At 40.5% G+C, this 20,086-nt stretch overlaps 2 protein-coding genes across 5 annotated transcripts in view; one reads left to right on the top strand and one right to left on the bottom strand.

Moving 5' to 3' along the window:
* Positions 1-3,775: 3,775 nt before the first annotated feature.
* PPIC (peptidylprolyl isomerase C) lies at positions 3,776-12,397 on the top strand. The gene is made up of 5 exons (XM_027670868.1): positions 3,776-3,935; positions 8,064-8,177; positions 8,664-8,757; positions 10,375-10,559; positions 11,877-12,397. The coding sequence occupies exons 1-5, from the start codon at positions 3,828-3,830 to the stop codon at positions 12,003-12,005; spliced, it is 630 nt and encodes a 209-aa protein (XP_027526669.1). The 5' UTR covers positions 3,776-3,827; the 3' UTR covers positions 12,006-12,397.
* A 1,626-nt stretch (positions 12,398-14,023) lies between these two features.
* Positions 14,024-20,086, bottom strand: part of SNX24 (sorting nexin 24) — an 87,895-nt gene continuing 81,832 nt past the window's right edge. For 3 of the 4 annotated variants that reach the window (XM_027670869.1, XM_027670870.1, XM_027670873.1), the window contains exons 6-7: positions 19,183-19,247; positions 14,024-14,898 (exon numbers count right to left, since the gene is read on the bottom strand). In XM_027670869.1, coding sequence (XP_027526670.1) covers positions 14,828-14,898; positions 19,183-19,247 — 136 coding nt within the window. In that variant the 3' untranslated portion in view covers positions 14,024-14,827. Of the gene's footprint in view, positions 14,899-16,988; positions 17,111-19,182; positions 19,248-20,086 lie in introns of all 4 variants that reach the window. The other variant, XR_003532154.1, reaches the window with a different exon arrangement.

Raw genomic sequence — 20,086 nt, 5'->3', positions numbered from 1 at the left:
CAGTCCCTGGAAGTGTTCGAGGTCTTGTTGATAAAGTTCTCAGCAACTTGGTCTCATGTGAGGTGTCCCTGCCCGTGGTAGGGGAATTGGAACTGGGTGGTCTTTAAGGTCTCTTTCAAACCAAACCATTCTGTGATTTTCTAAAAAGAGATAGAAATGGTAAGTTTACACCTTCTGGGTTTTTACTATTGCTGTTTAGGTGATTAGGTACGTATGTGGACTGCAAAAGTTTTCTGTGAGTATTTAGATAAAATAGTTAACTATTTTAATTCTCAACTATTTTCTAATATATTTGTACAGAAATACAGAGCTTTTATACTTTTTTTCCAACTACTGCAACAAATCAGTAAAACTTTGTTATATTTCTGCAGTAAATCTTTTCTCCAGAGTTAGTCAAACACCATAATTATGTGTTTGCGCTGCATGGAAGGCAGTTGAATCATAATATTAAATTCTTGGTACCTTATCAAACTGGCAGAGAAAATTAACACATAGTTTACTCTGAGTAAACTCTCATACTCACATACTCACTGAATGTGCACTGACATATCAAAGAATCTAGCATAAGAGAAGTAAAGTTTTTGGCCTGTTTTGATGTTTAAAGAAGAATGTGACTGTGAAATATGATGCTCACTAGCAATGGGATCAGAGAAGTGCTTTAGCCACCTCTACAGACATGAATAGTTTTGATTCACTAAAACAAACAGATCTAAATAGCTGCAGGATAAATGTCTTGAACCATGCTCTGAAGCCCCAGAGCCATCAATAACCACAGTCCTCAAGAGCAGGGCTCCAGTAAAGCCTACAGTTCTACAAAATGCCAGCACACAGACGAGGTGTCAAAGTTAAGCCCTAGATTAGTTCAGGTGGGTCTTTGACTCAGGAGATACAACTGCATGTATTTTACATTTCTTAAGGAAAAAGGATCTGTTTGTATCAGTCAACAGTTAAGGAAGGTGATCATTTGGTGTTTCTGCTTATGTGCCGTGTAATGTAGAATCAGTAACTGCCACTCTTTGCTCTGCCTGTGAAATTAATTTTTACTACAAGCATCTGATGAGAAATCTCATCGCACTCAGATACACTAGTGTAGGCAGTATGTGAGGCAGAATGGAAAAGAGCAGAAAAGTGACATCACCTATGAAAAATAGTCTGTGACCACCCTATAGTCAAAAATGGGCATTAGGGTACACCTATGGTATATTTTAGACCGGGTGAGGAATGAATTTTTAATTTTTTTTCAACATGCCAACTTACTGTGTTTTGGTTTGTAACACAGGGACGCCTTGCCATGCCCAAACCACATATCTGTCAAATGAAACTACACCAGAGGATGTGTTCCACAAGCATGCCAGCGCTCTTCAACTGCTAGTATGCATTTGATCAGCTGGACAGACCACCTGAAAAGCACACAGTGCAGACATTGTCTCTTCATGGCTTGGACAGGTGCACCCTTTGCTGGTGCACCACTCCGAGAGTGGTGGTGAATGGTAGATCCAGCTGGTGGCCAGTCACCAGTTGCATTTCCCAGGGCTCAGTGTTGGTGACAGCCTTGTTCAATATCTTTATCCATGATCTGGATGAGAGGATCAAGTGCACCCTCTGTCAGTTTGCTGAGGACACTAAGTTGGGCAGGAGTCTTGATCTGCTGGAGAGTGGGAAGTTTCTACAGAAGGATCTGGACAGGCTGGATCAATGTGCCGAGGCTGATTGTATGAGGTTCAACAAGGCCAGGTACTGGGTCCTGCATTTGGGCCACAACAACCCTGTGAAGAGCTACAGACTGGGAGAGGAGTGTCTGGAAAGCAGATCAGTGGAAAAGGACCTGGGCATGCTAGTTGACAGTGGCTGAATCTGAGCCAGCAGTGTGTCCAGTTGGCCAAGAAGGCCAAAGGCTTCCGGGCCTGTATCAAAAATTATGTGGCCAGCAGGACCAAGAAAGAGATTGTCCCTGTGTACTGGGCACTGGTGAGGCCACACCTCGAATCCTACGTTCAGTTCAGCCTCTCACTACAAGAAAGACATTGAGGTACTGGAGTATATCCAGAGAAGGGCAATGAAGGTGGGGAACAGTCTGAAGCACAGATTTCATGTGGAGAGGTTGAGGAAGCTGGGGATGCTCAGCCTGGAGAAAAGGAGACTTGGGGGAGACCTTATTGCTCTCTACAGCTGCCAGAAAGGAGGTAGTTGCGAGGTGGGGGTCGGCCTCTTCTCCAAGTAACAAGCCATAGGACAAGAGGAAACATCTTCAAATCATGCCAGGGGAGGTGTAAGTTGGATATTATGAAAATTTTTTTCCTGGAAAGGGTTGTCAAGCACTGGAACAGGCTGTCCAGGGAAGTATTTAAATACCTCCCCGGAGGTATTTAAAAGATATGTGCATGTGGCACTTAGGGACATGGTTTAGTTCTGGACTTATTAGTGCTAGATTAATGTTTGGACTCAATGACCTTAAAGGTCTTTTCCCACATAAACAATTCTATGATTCTATGGCTATCATGTCTACTCCTTGCGAACTGAGGCACAGACTCAAGCTGAGAGGTTCAGTGTACATGCGGCAGTGCAGAGCACATTCTCTCTCGGGCACTGCACCTGAGCTCTGGGCTGGCTTTGCAACCAGCACCAAATGCTCTGCGTAGATGCTATGCCATACACCCAGAAACACAGCGCTGCTGGGTTTAATCCTGAATGTGTTTACATAAACCACTGCCAGCCTTCTGCTTGCAGTATACCAGTATACATAACTTCTCTTTCCTATGCTGGCACTTGAGAGGCCACAAAATTTCAGTGTATGCTACAATTTACAAAAATTCTAGGGACTGCAGCAGCAACACCATTTGAGACAGGTCACGGACGCAAACAATTTTTGAACAGAGAAAGTAACAGGTCAAAGACAATTTGCTAGGCTGGGATCCCTCTTCCCCATATTGGTAGGTCATGGCTTGGGACAGACGTTTGTGTTTGATGAATTCCTTTAGTACTGCTGCTTATTGTACAAAGGCAGGGATGCTGACATGGGTCCCAAGCAGTGCACTTCCACCACTAACACAAATGAATGCAGAAGAATTACAAGTGCCTCACAGGCTCCTGTTTCTACTCAGCACATTAAATGCACCAAAGACCAAAATCACAGAATCACAGAATGGGTCAGGTTGTAAGGGACCATAGTGGAGCACCTGGTCCAAGCTCCTTGCTTAAGCAAAGTCATCCTATAGCACATGGCACAGGATTGCATCCCGATGGTTCTTGAATATGTCCAGTGAGGAAGACTCTACAACCTCTCTGGGCAATCTGTTCCAGTGTGTGGTCACCCACACAGTAAAGAAGTTCTTTTTTATATTCTGCTGGAACTTCCTGCACATCATTTTGTGCTCTTGGTCTCTTATTGTATTGCTTGGCACCACTGAAAAAGCCCAGTTCCATCTTCTTGGCGCTCCCCTGCAGATACTCATAGACATTGATGAGGTTTCCTCTCAGTCATCTCTTCTCGAGGCTGAACAGGCACAGCTCCTTCAACCTTTCCTTGTAAGAGAGATGTTCCAGTCCCTTAATCATCCTTGTTGCCCTTTGCTAGACCCACTCCAGCAGCTCCATGTCTCTCTTGTACTGAGGAGCCCAGAACTGGACACAGCACTGAAGGTGTGTGTCACCAGGGCTGAGTAGAAGGGCCACCTAATGGGTTGATCGCTCCCCCAGGTGGGTGATCGCTGGCCCGGGGTGGGTGCCCTCCCTCCCTGCCGCGTGGCCGCTCCCCGCAGCCCCCCCTCGCTGGGCCGGGCGGAGCCGCGCCGGGCCGGGCGCAGGCGCCGCAGCGTTCACCCAGCGCCATGGCCCGCGGGGCGCCGGCGGCGCTGCTGGGCGCCGCGGCCTGTCTGTGCCTCCTGGCCCCGGCGGCACAGGCCTTCAGGAGGAGGGGACCCAGCGTGACAGCCAAGGTGACTCTCGCCCGCGGCCGGGACGCCTCGGCATCGGTCGGAGCCCCCACGCCGGGGGTGTCCCCGCGGCCGCTGCCGGCGGTGCCGGGGTGGGTGGCGGCCGCCCCGCTTCCACAGTTGGTCCCGCGCCGGCTCCCTCCTTCCCGCGCCGCATCCCGGGCACAGAGGGCTTGGGGAGGCTTTGGACGAACGACGTAACTTTACCTTTTTATAAGGGTTGGGGTTTTTTTTTGGTTGTTTTTTTTAGCCCCTCTGGGCATGCTGCCTTCCTGTAGGTGCTGGCACATCGCGGAGTTCGGGCCAGCGAAGCCTTCCTCTGTCTTGCAGAAATAGAAACCTTCACATTCTTTCCCCCCCCAGCCGCTGCTGCTGCCAGAGGCAGTTCGGAACTGCTGGTGGTACCAGGCTGCCTCAGGCAGGGGGTGTAACCTGGTGGGGCTCGGGTGTGCAGTGGGTTGTTTTCCCTCCTCCCTGCCCTCTTTGCTGAAACTCCTGGAGCGGGTCCAGCAGAGGTCACAAAATTGATCAAGCGACTGGAGCATCTCTCTTACAAGGAAAGGCTGAGGGAACGACTGAGAGGGACATCATCAGTGTCCTTAAGTATCTGAAGGGGGGGTGTCAATAGGACAGAGCCAGGCTCTTCTCGGTTGTGCCAAGCAATAGGATTAGGCAACGGGCAGAAACTGATGCACAGGAAGTTCCACCTGAATATGAGCAAGAACTTCTTTACTGTGGGGCTGCACTGGAACAGATTGCCCAGAGAGGTTGTGAAGTCTCCCTCAATGGAGATATTCAGGAACCATCTGGACACAATCCTGTGCCATGTGCTCTGGGATGGCCTGCTTGAGGACCAGATGTGGACCACTGTGCTCTCTTCCAACCTGACCCATTCTGTGAAACGCTTGGTGTTGAGAGCTGACACTTTATTGCCCCCTTGTTTCCTGCTCCCTTGTCATTCCTGCTGGCGACAGGCTTGGACACCCGGTGGCTTGGACCGTGCTGCCAGCAGAGCCACAGGCAGGGCGTTGGCAAGGCTCCTTCTTAGGCAGGACAGGCTGTGTGCCAGGGGTACATGTGGCCATCGCAGATGGTGCTGCCCAAGAGATGAACTCGTGGGCTGTGGTGCCTGCCAGCAGGTGGGGATTCACCTGGTTATTGCAACATACCAGCATCTCTTTCCAAAAAGTATTTGCTTGGTGCAGGAGATGGGATGTCTCATCCAACTTTGGACAAAGCAAAGATTATGTGTTTTTGCCCCCAAGTACCTTTTCACCTAGACTCGAGACAATGCTCCCAAAGACACCTGCAGTCATGAAAATATAACAGGGCAGGACAGGGGCAGAGCTGTTTCCTCTGGCATGGCCTTAGCTAAGTCAGGGACTGCGCCTTTGTCTCTGAACTTCATTGCCATTGGTGTCTACAGCTGCCTGCAGTTTCATTGCTATGGACTTCTAGACCACAGATTTGATTTTTGGGTTTGATAAATTTAATACACTTTTACCTCCAGGTAATCTTCTGGCAATATATTCCAGTTTAGTTGTGCATAAAGTATTTTCCTTTGTCAGACCTACCTGGGATATAATTTTATGCCCTTTTCTGATTGTTGTGGCACATCAAGAATCTCAGCTGCCAGTTTTCCTTGTCTTAGGCAGTGGTAACTTTACGAAGCTCATCAAATCCAGTTTCTTCTCTTCCAGCTTGCATATAATCTTTCTTCATATAAAAGGTATTTCATATCTTTCGAGCATCTGTTCTGCTCATTTTTCTACATTTTTTAAGGTTGGTTTTATCATTCTACAGTAGAGAAGCCAGAACTACATGCAGCACTCAGGGTGTGAACGCACAGTACAGATGTATGCAATGGTGTAATTATGCTCATCTCCTGTCTGTATCCATTTTTAATTTTTTCTAACATTCTTCTCTGACCTTCACAAGCCAAATTTTTCATTAAACTGTTCAAGGTGACTCCAGATGTCATTTTTGAGTGGTAGCCAATTTTGGACCTCTTGTTGTGGTTGTATACCACATAGAGTATTTTTGCATTTATCAGGAGTTCATTTGTCATTATATTACCTGGTCTCTAAAAATCATGAGCTTATCCTTTCACAGTCAGCTTTTTTTTTTTTTCTTGAATGATTGAATACTCATGTCCATTTTTTTCAATTAGATGTATACAATCTTGTGTAAGTTATATATGAATATGTTAATGAGAACCAGCCACCCTTACTGGTGCGTTCTTTTTTCATTTCAGTCTTGAAATTCTTGACAAGCAAATTGTAAATAAGATTAAATATTTATATAAATATTAATAAGACTGAAAATTTATGTTTGTTTCCTTTCAGAGTTTTTGTTGAAGAATCTGGTCAGCTGTTTTTTGAGATTTGAAAATGCTGTGTTGACCAGCTCACTAGTGTCTACATGCTTATTGACTTTTCAGAGAACTTGAGGAAATACGCTTAAGAGAACATGACTTTTCTATGCAGAAATAGAAATCTTGATTTTGTGGCCAGAAATATGCACAGACACATAATGTGGTGCATAATTAAAAAGCTTATAGATTACAAAAAAATCACCAAGCGTGTAAAGCAGGTTTGTGGTGTGCTAACGGGAAGCCAGGAACTTGCTGTTTTTTCTCAAATGCAGAATAAGCTGAAGCAATGCTCTTTGGAAGTACTGGGTTTACTGCCTAGGCGAGCAGCAGTGCCATGTATGATGCTTTCTGTTGAGCTGGGTTTACAACATGTGGTGGACTTGTCTCCATCTGCTCTGTGAAAGTGCTGATGTTACTGATATCTGGGGTGATCATTTGGTAGCCTCAGTTGTGATAGTTGTGGTAGTTATATATCTGCTTATGTATTTCAGGCAGTCCTACTTATTTTCAGGCATAATAGGCTGTGTTTAGAAAACGTAGGCAGGCAATACTCCTTACCTAGATAACCCTGGTGGCATAATTCAGAGAGGTTTGTAAAAATGTTAAAAAGTTAGTGAAAGTGTGCTGTTAGTACTTTAGGAGCCACACATCTAAGGAGTATGTTATTCAGTGCCAAGGAAATGAATGAGGTGTGTCAAAAAGAATTTTATTTTCTTTATAGTGCTTTTATAGCATTAGCCAAAAGTTCAACAGTCAAAACCACATGGAAGATCAAGAAAACGGTAGAAACGTTTAGTAGGAGAGCGTGAAAGAGGCATTCACGTTGGAGAGACTGTGGTCATTTATTATCATTATTGGGCTAATTTTTTAGCATTGCAGACAAGTAATACTTGGTTGAGTGCCACAAGGAACAGCAAATACCACATCACAGGAATACACATTGCTGTTTCCTAGAAGCTGTAATAGCCTTTATGTAACTTTTTCAGAACTTCAAAATGCCTCATTTCCTGACAGCTGTTCCTGTTTTCAGTAATTATTGGAACATTCTTGCACGTTCAACTATGCATTCATAGATTCTGAACTATAAAAAAATGCCTTATAACTCGTTTGCCTTTTTGAGCTTGCTTTTCAGCAACATGTACATTGAAGCTTTTAGGCATCCAGCTGAACAATTTGGCCTTGTTATTTCTCTGTCAGGTTTGAATTCATATTTAGGAAAGTGATGGCTTGCTTGAGCCATAGGATTTTCTTCCCACTGTTTGTCAATTTAAAGAAATTTAGGCTTTTGTCTATACTTATTCACATACAGGAGATGAAGGAAGATTATGAGTGGATAGCAAACTATCATTTGTGGGGAGTGTCAGTACTATAATTCCTTGTTATTTTCCACCACACGGGAATAGCATCATTGTTCTTCCTAACTTTCATATTTCATCTTTTCCATACAGCTTTAAAGACATGCATGTCTGGGAAAAATCTTCAACACTACCTTCAAACTTCTGATATAGCAGTCCCACCAACCCTTAAAAGCAATAAGAATCAAAACATAGAGTCACCAGTTCTCAAAAAGTTTTCTGCATAATCTGATTTTGGTGGCTTTGAAAGGATTTTTCTAAAACAGCGTCCTTAGGAATCAGAGGATACTATGGATACAGAACAGGCAGAAGTAGTTCCTTACCACCTGATGCTTTGAAAAGCTTGGTTGTTTGTTGCACTCACATTTGTATCACTTTTGTTCTCTTCACAAAAATATTCAGGTGTTCTTTGATGTGAAGATTGGAGACAAAGATGTGGGCAGAATTGTAATTGGATTGTTTGGAAAAGTTGTCCCAAAGACCGTGGAAAACTTCATTGCGTTGGCAACTGGAGAAGTACGTTTGTGGTTTTCTTCCACTGTGTACTCACTTAGTTTTGGATTGGGAAGGCAATGTGTGTTTAATGCTGTTTCAGTTGTGAACTGTTGATCTCATTTCACTGGAGACTGTGGAAGAGTGCCATCCCCAAGGCTGTGCACTGGTGTGTATCTTCCCAGGTCCTTGGTTCACAAGATGTAATTATGAGATGTTGGATATCACCATCGCCATCTGTTCCTGCCTTGTAGATCTAGCATGTAAAGTTACTGTGGTCAGATACCAGTGAAGTAAAGACAATGACTTTGATCACCTGAATAATACCTGCTTTGTGGCAGTGCAGTCCAGCTGCATTCACCTGCACCTCAGTTTAATGTGTTTCTTGCCAGTATTATATCCATTGGTGCTATATTCTATGAAATCTAGCCATTCACAACTTGTGTATTTCCGTATGAACTGTAAGAACTGGATGTTATATTCATTTAAAGAATTATTTCATTTTCTTAGAGAGGATATGGATACAAAGGAAGTAAATTCCATCGTGTGATCAAAGACTTCATGATTCAAGGAGGAGACTTTACAGTAGGAGATGGATCAGGAGGTAACATGCTTAGTATCTTCCAGGTTCCCTTTTCTTTGTTCGTATGTCTGCTGAAAAGATGGGCAAAACAGCATATTCCTTCATTCTTTCAGCTCACATAAATGAAAAAAAAAACAACCCACATTTGTTTTAGAGCATCTAGTACTTTTCCAAGCATCTTGGAACATAAGATGCATTTATTTGGATTATCTGATTATAAGTATGTGTAGCTCTTCCTTTGTCCTCAATTTTTGCAGATAGCTCTTTTCTGTCTGTGACTTGTCCCCCTCCAAGAAGCATGGCTTTGTGTGCTGGGCTGGAGCCACGTGACCAGCTGAGCTGCTCCTACAACTTACCGTCTCCAAAAGATGGATGTCTCCACCCTTCCCCTGCTCTCGCTTTGTGACAGCGCTCCCTGGTTGCATGTGGTGAAACAGTGAAAGCGCGTAGAGGGAAGGCAGGTAGGGAAGGAGGAGGCTGTCCTTGCTGCCCTCAGCTCAGCCAGGTCTGAGGAACCTTCTGAAATGTGCTTTGAGAGGGAATTTCAACACAGGGAGAGAAAAATTAGAAAATGAGGGTCACGCCCTCTCCTTTTTTTTCTCTTACCAGAATTGAAACCACACTCATTGGTGGTATGAGTCCTGGCTGTGTGTATCAATTCTCCCTCCTGAGCCCCCAGGAGACCAGTTCAGTCCAGTGAGGAGACCTATCCCAGCTCAGCATCTCTTGCATTGCATGCACTCTGGCTTTGGATTTCTTCTCTTCCTTTTCATGCACGTTATTTGCGTGCTACGAGTTGAACTGTCTGCATACAGTGCAGTGATTTCCCAGCTGGGGTAGAATGGAAAACACACATTCCTCTTCTTGCAGCCAGCAAGGGAAGACTAAAATACCAAAGACACAGTTTTAGCATTAGAGATAGGCACCGTTTATTTGCCCGCTAATGCTGTTCATTGGGACAGTACTTGATGGTGTTGGAAGCAATGTCCCCATTGTGCTATGCACTGCACAAGTAAAGAATGAGGCAGACAGCCTTCTCTTTTCAAAGTGATGGTGTTTTAATCATGACTGAAGTGTCTTCTCTTCTAAACTATTTTAGAAACATCAAAATCTTTATGTTGTACGAAGCCACACCAAGTATTTTAGTCCAACTTCCATCTGGTCTTCCTATGTTTCTAAACATGTCTGAAGCAATTTCTTATTAGGAGGAAAAGGTGTAAATACTGAAATTGTCACAAAACACCGCAGCCTTGCTGTTACTGACCATAATTGTGTAATTTAAATTTGTTGAACAGGATGAAGTATATTATTGTTCAGTGGTGTCTGTAAGCACTGAAGATACTCAGCTTGCTTGTTAAAGTGAAAGGATAAAGCATCATCAGCTTTAACTATTCTCTGCTTATATGGGGTGGTTTAGCTTACCTTTATTTCTTTACAAGCAAATAGGTTTTAGTTATGGAATCACTGATGATGGAACAGTGATGTTGCTGTGCTTACTGAAACAATGAATCTTCAAGTCCTGAATTCATACTTTATTTTTCCCCTTTTTGAACAAAAAAGGCTTTTTGATTGTTGTTGGTTTGTTTTTGGTTTGGTTTTTTTTTTTTTTAAAGTTTGCTTTCTTATTTTTTGTCATAGGAAGAAGCATCTATGGAGAAAAGTTTCCAGATGAGAACTTCAAGCTCAAACACTATGGAATTGGATGGGTTAGCATGGCTAATTCTGGCCCGGACACCAACGGATCCCAGTTCTTCATCAGTGTGACAAAGCCTTCCTGGTTAGATGGAAAACATGTAGTATTTGGCAAAGTCCTTGATGGAATGGTAAGTTGAAAGTAGTGGCAAGGTTAATACAAAAATATCTGGACAAATTCTGCCACGTTATATCTGTATTACCATAACTTACACAATTGGGGTTCAAAACTGTTGTGTGTTCATCTAATACGTACATGGTAGAAAATGATTGTGAAGAGCTCCAGGTGGACAATTTAGAACTGAAACAGCAAATGCTAACTGAGAAATGGAAATTTAAATCATGCTTTTGGCTTTCACAGCCCTTGTTTCAGACCACTAGCCACTGAAATCCACACTGACACCTTTAAAGATTACAAATGGAGTAAGTTCAGGTCCTCCTTTCACTAACACTGTTAGCCATGAAATAACTGTATTTCTACAAGCTAAAATCTGATTTTGTACCACATGCTACTTATGGGTAACACTTTCACTGTTAGGGTTTTTAGAAGCATGTGCATATAAAGTATAAAAACACATATATTCAGATCTGTTTAAAAAGAAAAAAAAATCAGTTAATTCTCTGAAACTGTACACAGCTGCAAAACAGATGAAAGGCCAGATAGAATTTTAAGTTTAAAAATGGTACTTTCAACTGAATATATTAGCCTGGTTTTTCTTTTAAATTATTCCTTTTTAATCTTTGTTTTGAAATTAATGGGGAAAACATGAGCTCCTGGACAGAACAGTTCTTTGAGGAATTTGAAAATCTCATCGGAACACTTGTCCCCCTCTCCCACATTCATATTGAATTCAATTTTCATGACCTACAGTAGTAGCTGAAAATTTTTGAGGAGAGACTTAGACTAAATTTTAGTTTAGTCAGATTGATGGACAAGTATCCAAAGCCAGGTAGTCAATACACCTAACTGAATTTTGTCCTTTAAAAATGCTGGTAACACACTTAAAATCTGTATGTGTGTGTCATATGCTAAAGGTAAAACAAATAAGCAGATTTCTGGAAGCACAGTTATGCTGTACAGTTAGAAATTATCCTTACAGTTAGATTATCCTTTCTGTATGTGCTAGAACCCTGTATGTGCTAGGTGGGTCAGCTGAACATATATTTTCACTTGCCCCTTCATAATGCTTTTGTTGGCTCAAAGTTTTTCTAGAGGACAAACAGCCTTCCTTGTCGACTGTGTGTGAGTTGCAGTGCGGCATAACTGTTAATGTGGGGGAAAAAAAGCGTGTGGGAATTCAACAGGGTAAAGGTGTTTGTTCATAAGTTGGTTAATAAACAGCAATGCTGCGAGCACTTAGTTGTTTATGTGCTACCAGACTTCAGCCACTGGAGTTTCCGTGGCTAAATTGAACTCTTCTATTTGTTTGTTTGTTTTTGTTTAACAGTCTGTGGTGCACTCCATTGAACTCCAGCAGACAGATGAGCATGACCGGCCCCTTCAGGACTGTGTGATTGTGAATAGTGGCAAAATAGCTGTAAAGGAACCATTTGTAGTTGAAGTAGATGACTGGTGAGACCAACAGTCAGCAAAAAAAGTAAAACTTAATCACTTTTCTTTAACACCTGCTTTTGACTGATCTCCACTATCCATTCAGTTTTCTCCTCGAAACATATGAGGCTACATTTAGGCAGTACTTAGCATTTGCCAAATACATTAAAAAATGACCATTTCTATAACAACTTGATGGAGCTTTCACTCCTTGAAGACATATCCCACTAAATTCTAGATCTTGCAGAAAAAGTCTTTCATGAAAAAGTATAGCAGTAATTCTGTTTTTCTCAAGGCTTAAAATAAAATCCTTTTTCTTTGGAAATTTTAGCAATATTTGTTTCCATCTTTTCAACTGAAAATATGTTCTGTAACACTACCAGCATTTTTAAAAATTAAAAAAAAAAAAGTAAAATACAGGAGTGTTTTGAATAAATAAACTTTGATTTCAAATAAATAATTGAAACTCTTTTTTTTCTTCCCCCTCCCCGCCAAGGTCTTTTTTCTCACCTCAGTTGATTCTGCAAAATATGCAGAGGGTTCTGCTTTCCAGGAAGTATGGTTATAAGGTTAGAGCAAGGATGGTAAATTTACCTAATCTTAACATGTCAGGTAAAGTCCATGCTGTCTTTCAAAGAACTACAGTATTCAGATACCATTCTGTAATCAAGAAAGAGCAGCTTTTCTGTCTGTTATTGAATAAGATAATCAGTTAGAAACTGATGAAAAGAGGAGAGTCCTTGTTTTATAGCATGGTGAATTTTGTAACCTAGCTGATGTTACTTATTAGAAAGCTCAAGTGCCTTTTTTTTTTTAAGTTTTGCTGTAGGTCAGAGATGCAACTTGAGGTTCATTATTTTTGTCATCCTTTGTAAGTAACTTTTAAGCTGACAATTTAGCTGGTAGCTTTTAAACAATGTCAGTGTAAGGTAACACTTTGAGACACCTATGTCAATTAAGTTCTTTAACAAGTTACATAGTACTCTACAGGACAGAGATGGGGATTTTTTTCTTTTGAGTTGACAGTGTTTTAGAACTTGACACATAAGAGCCAATGCCAAATTTCATGAAGGACTCATCCCCCTGTGCAGCAGACAGCACACCACCCTCTTTGTAGTGACTAGTTTCCTGAAGCATGTCCTGGAGTCCGTGTGATATATCCATACTTTCAGTGGTGCAGGGTAGGAGCTACAGAACAGAGCTTGTACCTGCTGACATTCCACCTGCAAGGAAATGGGAAACTGTTGGCAGGGATTTATCCCACATCCTCCTGACATGTAATTTGCAGTTAGAGGGATGCTCCTGGTTCATCATCCACAGCTCTGGGGCCTCTCCTGAGGGTAAATACTGACACTTCTTTTCAGAGACCTGTGAAAGGATTACTGTCCTCTTTAAACAGAGCTAGAGGAGAACTTGGCAAGGGCCCCTAAATTTGCCTAGTGCTAGGCAATCAAGACATCCCTTTTACCCATGCAAGTTTTTCTTTCTCCTAACTGTTTAAAGTAAAATTCTCTGAAAAGCAGCACTGGGAAGCAGGGTTAGGAAGTAGGAGCAGGAATGCCTCAGACTCCCTTGCCCAAATAGCTTTCTGCTAGTAGCTGAAAGCTTTCCTGGAGGTTGATCCTGCAGACAGCATAGAGTTCTGCTACCTGAACAAGTGCTGTAGTCACAGGCCTACCTTTTGTCCAAGTGCCAGCTTTTCACTCTCCCCAGGTGGCTTCCAAACACATTTAGTAGTCCGAGGAGGCAACCCTCATGTCAGGCTCCTGTTTGTGCTTAGCTTTGCCCTTGCTGCTTTTGTGCAACACTCCTTCCACTGATGAGCCCAGTGGCTAACTGGCTGTTCAATTACAATGAATTCTTTTCACCATGACACAACACTTCTGTAAGCCTAGCATGTTCAGATGGTGTGGTGCTAAGAGCTTTAAATGAGCACACACACAGGTATTTTCTCATGCTTCACATGGAGACATCTGCGAGACCCATTTCTGGTGAGAGCAGCTCAGAGAAATGTTTTGCTTCAAGAGAAAAGCACAAAAAAGATACCAAAGCAGTACATTCGTGTCCTCGTAATTTATTTTGTAATGTCCAGTAGCACACATACAAATTTCCAGTTAAATCTGAACATACATATCAGTTTTAGTTTGATCATAATCTTAATCATATTCTTGCTTTACTTTACCACAGAGTTGTATGCTCTGTGACTTATAAAATGTTAAGATATGGAATACAGTCTGCAAGTTGATGTTGAGAGTAAACATACACACAGGTTAGATGTTGTAACTGGAGGGAGATGCATAAATGACATGTGAAAGTTCCTGGTAAGTAAAATAATTTCAACTGAAATCTAGAAAATTTCCTCAGAGAGTGGCATGTGTTTCAGAATGTGAAAGCATGTTTTCCAATTCCTCACACATTCTCTTCAGTGCTTTTAATCCATTCAGTGCCAGCCATGGGTAATGCGTTTGGAAAAATTCTGGTGCAAAAAGGTTTAGTGTTTGCTTTGATAAAAATTATAGAAATTAGTAAATATAGAAATTAGTAAAAGTTTTCAAAGGTTAGCGCAATTCAGTGTATGACTTAGAACATTTAGTGTTAAATAGTTAGAGCATGTCAACATATATAAGGTATAAATAACTTCAATACTGTTGTTTCCATATCTATTTTTTAAAAGCAGCAACTGTAATGACAGTGATTTTATTTAAAAAGATACAATGCTTGAAATTAATCTGAGGTTGTGCCTCTTGCTTCTGAGCATAATTTTCACATCACAGAATTTTATTCCTGTTAATTCTATTAAATGTGACTCAGAGACTTGCTTCAGCTTCTTCTCCCCACACATCACTTCTACCTAGGCAGTAAATGAGGATAAAATATTCCATGTAGAATGCCATCTATAACTACGTTTGGGAAGTCATCTGAAAAAAAAAAAGAAAAAAGAAAGAAACTTACTTTCTTATCCATGTCAGTACAATATAAATGTTTTTGTGGAACTTAACTAGGCAAGGCCTCCTACACTTTAGGTTAATGTTTATCCATGTTGGGATGTGCTATTAGTAATGCTGTTTCAGCACTAAAGCCACTTTAGGGTAGCACTGGGCATTGCATGAATGCGCTGCCAGATTTGTAGCTTATTGATTTAAAGGGATGTTCTAATACTTAATGCTTCTAGGCTCTAGCTCTTTATCTGAATCTTTCTCACAAGGAAGATGGATTACACTGGCAATTCAATTTCTAACAAAATCTCAATATACTTGAAGAAATTTCAAGATTGCTACTGGGAATACTTCAAAGCTGTTTTTTTGATTGTGGTTTACAGCAATGTTTAGACTGAGAAGACAGAGATTATTTGAGGCAGGAAATTTTCAGGTTGTCCAATCAACATAAAATGTCACATTTTACAAAAAGTCATACTATAATATTTGAAGGAAAAAAATCCCCACTATTTTATTATCACAGATGCAGAGAAAACTGGCAGTTAATTTTCATGTTCAATTTGACATGAAAGAATTACCTGATAGAACACAGTAATAGATCCAGAGGAATGGCAGGATGTACATCATTGAAGTGAAAAGATTTTTGAAATACACCTGAGTTTTTAATGAAGGGATTACTTAAATGACCAGGCATTAATAGTAAGAATTTCTGATCACATCTTACAACCTTAAAATTGCTAGTGCACTAGGAAATGGGTTTGCCTTTAAGAATAGCCTATTTCTGATACAGAACTTTCCACACTAACCAAATCTTCAACTATCAGCTGACAGGATATTCACAAAGGGGAGGTCAAACTTTTATAAGAATCATTAGATACTAGATATTTTAGATCACCTAATGTGGATGGGAATTAGGTTTTGCCCCTAATTCTTTCACAAAAATAATTTTGGAGGTAAAAATACTGAGCAAAAAGTAGATTTGGACTTTATTAAAAAAATCCTTATTAGCTTAAATGTGTTATTTCATTGGTATTAATGAGGTGATTCTAGAATATTAAAGATGTTACAAACAGATATTTTAGGATGTTTTAACGAACTGTAATCTCCACTGTAAACAAAGCACGCATTAATTCTCCCCAGTTTCTCACAGTAAGTCATAATTACAAATGACTTGTTAATATTTTGAATCCAATAATGTTTCCTCAAATCGTGCAAGTTCAGCTGTCTCAAATTACCCTGGAAAAATAACCCTATGCAGTTGTCATGAATGGTAGTAAAAACACACTTGTAAAGGCAATCTGATGCTTTCCTTCTAAACTAAAGGCTGCAGTTCCAGAGATCAGTTTTTATTGGTTCTTTTATAACATACGGTATATATAGGAAAATAAAGATTGATTTAAAAAATTATACAACTTTGCAACATTAGAGTTACTGTGATCCTTTGCTGCTTAAAAAAATAGGCATATCAATTCAAGTTAAATGTATAAATACATCAAAGCACAGTCTTACAGATCTGTGATATTTGCATGGCTTAAAGAATCATCATAACTATTTTCAAAAAAGTGACAGTAAATCTCAGATTCCATTTTTTTTAGCTTCTGAGGTATCATCTTCAATTTCCAGAATATTAGGTTTTTCCTTTATTTTTCTTAAGAATATTACCTTTTTTTTTCTCCCCACGCCCTTACACAAAAAGCAATGTGCACCCAGACTGTTAGATAAATCATGAAAAAGGGAATCTGAAAGTCAATGAGGTTTGTAACTGTGAATCTTATTTTTGGAAAGTTGTTTTGCAACTCAACAGTGCTTAAAGCTTGGTCATCAGAATAACAGCAAGACTATATTTTATAAAGACAAGTAACAGTGCAGTGAGAGGGTAAAAATATCCTTTGAGTATTATGTTCCAGAAAGAGCTATTTATTTCGTTTAAAACTCACACTATTTCCTATTTTATGGAAATATGTCAACACAGGCATTGCTGTATCCAGGAAAGACTTCTTCTGATTGAAACAATTGTTCACCTTCTTCAAAGAAAACATACAACAAATAGTTATTTGTTAATGGACACTTACTTTTGGTCATAGGTTGAACAACCTTGGCTGTTTTTACAAAGGAATCAGAATCTATCAAAGTAAGAACTGATCTGAGAGGGAAAATTTTAGAAAGCTCATCTATATTTTCTCTGTGCTGCAAACTAAAAACAAAGAAGAAGAATTAAAGGCAATGGTAGTTGTGTAAAATCTGTGTTTCTTTCTAACTAAACTTGAGTCAACTAGTAGAGCCTCTAGACTTAAAATTTGGGTTTCTTCTTTCTTTTTTAAACCACAACTCACTTTCTAATTTGTGTTTGAATTCATTAAGTTAAAAATAGCTTGCAAAAGAATTTGATGTTTTAGGGTTTTCAAACACAAAGAATATTCACCTGCCATATAAAATTCTAAATATTTTGATTCAAGGCCAGAAAATGCCTTGGCAAAAGTCTGAAATGTCCATTGTTTCAGATGTCATTAATGAGGCCAACTTTATAATTAACCATCTTACACATTAGAAGAAGCTTATATCTTAATCCAAGAAAAACACTACTTAAAAGAATAGTTACAAAATGAATTACAAAATTAGGTTCCTAATGATTTCACAAAGAGGAAGCTTAGCCTTCCTTGGAGTATATGCTATGGAAGGAAGATAAATACCATCACAGAACTGCAAAATCCTGAACAGAAATCTTACAGCAAAATGTTACACGTGCGCTGCAAATATCAAGTACCATCGCAATTTTTCAGGATAACTGTATATGAAATCCATTTTATCTGTTCAGAATGGTATGGAATTAAATGATTTTCATAATTTATACCATGTTCTCAAGGAATCAAGTATGCAATTAGGAGGAGCATTAAACAGTAAGGTTAATACATGCCATGTGTCTCACTCATACGAGTAACAACTTTTAAACAGAGGTAACTCCGTGGGTGCTTCTTCATCACTGTTGTCACTTGGGTCAGAAGTGGCCTTGTGAAGGGACCCTCTCCCCTTACTGTGCTTCGATTCATTGAGTTTGTGATTTGCACTCCAGCCTCAAATGGACATTCAGTACGTGTGAGCAGACTAGTGCTAAGTTAAAGTAAAAACTAAGCAACCCTGTAATGTGTCTTCTAATGTGGACCTGGTTCACAAAGGACTGGCCAGACAGCTTCAGAGTATCTCCAGGGATGGAGACTTCACCACCACTCTGGGCAAACTGTGTTGGTGAAAAAGTGCTTCCTGATATTCCTGCTGTTCTAGTCCTGTCACTGGGCAGCACTGAAAAGAGACTGGCTTTGTCCTCTTTACGCCCTCCCTTCAGATATTGATACACATTTTGAGAAACTGCAAGTAAAAAAGTGTTCATTCATAAATTTACTCTTAAAAATTTAATGATTTTCAAGGCAATGCAAGAATCTGACTATTGATTTCTACACAGTATTTTGTAAAATCAAACAAAATGCCACATTAAAAAAGAATCCTAATGTACAGCTCAGGGAGAAAATTCTCTCATGAAAGCTATTACAATTTTAATAAAAAATTTAGTAGAAGTAACAGTTCAAGCAAGTAAAATGACAAACCCAGGAGGAACACACTCTGAAAATGGTACTTTTTTTTTCCCCTGCACACATTTAATTTAAGAGAGGGTACATTTTCTGAATTAATAATTCAAAGAACTTTTTTTAATGAAAAGGGGTTATAACAAGCTATTTCAAACACTCTTTTGAACCACGTATTATGAGATGAAGGCTAATGTAAATGTCCTGTGAAACACATCAATTATACTTAAAGTATACATTTTTTTCCCCTGGAAAGATCTCTAGACGTTATAAACGATAAGAAATAGCAATAATCCAAATGGAAATACAAACATGGTTGCAGAAGATCGACTGGTGTTTAGGGAAAAAGCACTTACAAAGGACTAGGCCTCTAAGTTCAAATCCTTCAGGCACAATAGCCCAAAGGGTCAACAACAAGAAAAAAAAAGCAATGTTCTTCATCTTTTGATTTGAGCTCTCAGTAGGTTTGTCTAAAAGAACAACTGGGGAAGAAAATTCCAGCCTTTTATAAATCACCCATCCCACTTAGTGTTTTAATGGTTTCTTACACAAGAACTATTGTTTTATTGGCAGGTTATTAGATTTCAGACCAATGTCATTTGACTAGGCTGGTATTAATAATAATGTGGTTTATGCGGTGCAGGGTCAGATTAGTAAAGTGCTGTTAACAGATGACAGGTTTGATTACCGTTGGCTTTAGGCAAGACATATGGATCCCTTAGGAACAGCAGCACAGGCTGGTGGGACAGTTTGCTGGAAAGGTCAAGAACAGGGATGTCAGTATCAAGGGACACCACACAGAATATTCTACAAACTAGCTTTGATAAAGCGAGGTGGTCGAGCTGCGCAGGAGCCACACGGTGTGTTTCCACACACCAGCACTGCCCGACAGGGCAGGCCCCATCTCCTGGAAGCAAAGCTTGCTGCTCCTCAGCCACACAGTGAAACCCTCAACGTGAAGTTGGAGGTAAAGGGGCTGCATCCTGGAGGGGTGGCTTGCAGCTGGCTTTGAAACCTCCTGATCCTGCTCTGCTCCCTGGCATTGGTGTAACGCAGGCTACAAGATCATCTGCAACCAGGCTCCATGTCTACAGGTTCTTCAGGACATCAAACAGACTCAAAATGTCACCATGTTCTTGCAGCCTCTAAAGCAGTAGCTGTACCCCTCACTCACAAAGTCCTTTTAAGCCCCTCACAGGCCTGACTCCCACCCTGGTCATGGTACAGCCACCCTCTCCCAGCCCCCTCCTCTCTGCTCTGTACCTACACATGCCAAGCAGTGCAACCAGATACATACAAAGCTCTATCAAACACATCGGGGACAACCCAAACCTTTAATTTCTTCTGCTAAATCTTCTTGCTATAAAAAATACAACCCCAGATATATTTCAGAGCTAGCAATATTCTATTGGTTTTGTAAGGAATTTCTCAATACTAGCATAAGGATGCTCAATTCACACTACAAATGGACGGATCTAGCAGAGCTGATGAAACTAGCTGTTACATTTAACAACCACATCTAATTTTAATGCTAAACTACTGCTAATTCATCAGCTGCAAGGACCAAATACAGTAAACTCCAATAATTTCAA

The sequence above is a fragment of the Neopelma chrysocephalum genome, unplaced genomic scaffold (assembly GCF_003984885.1).
Source record: "Neopelma chrysocephalum unplaced genomic scaffold, ASM398488v2 Primary Assembly neopelma1_96942, whole genome shotgun sequence".
Classification (NCBI taxonomy): Eukaryota; Metazoa; Chordata; class Aves; order Passeriformes; family Pipridae; genus Neopelma; species Neopelma chrysocephalum.
The sequence above is the reverse complement of the archived record's forward strand: the minus strand, read 5'-3'. Positions and strand labels throughout refer to the sequence as shown.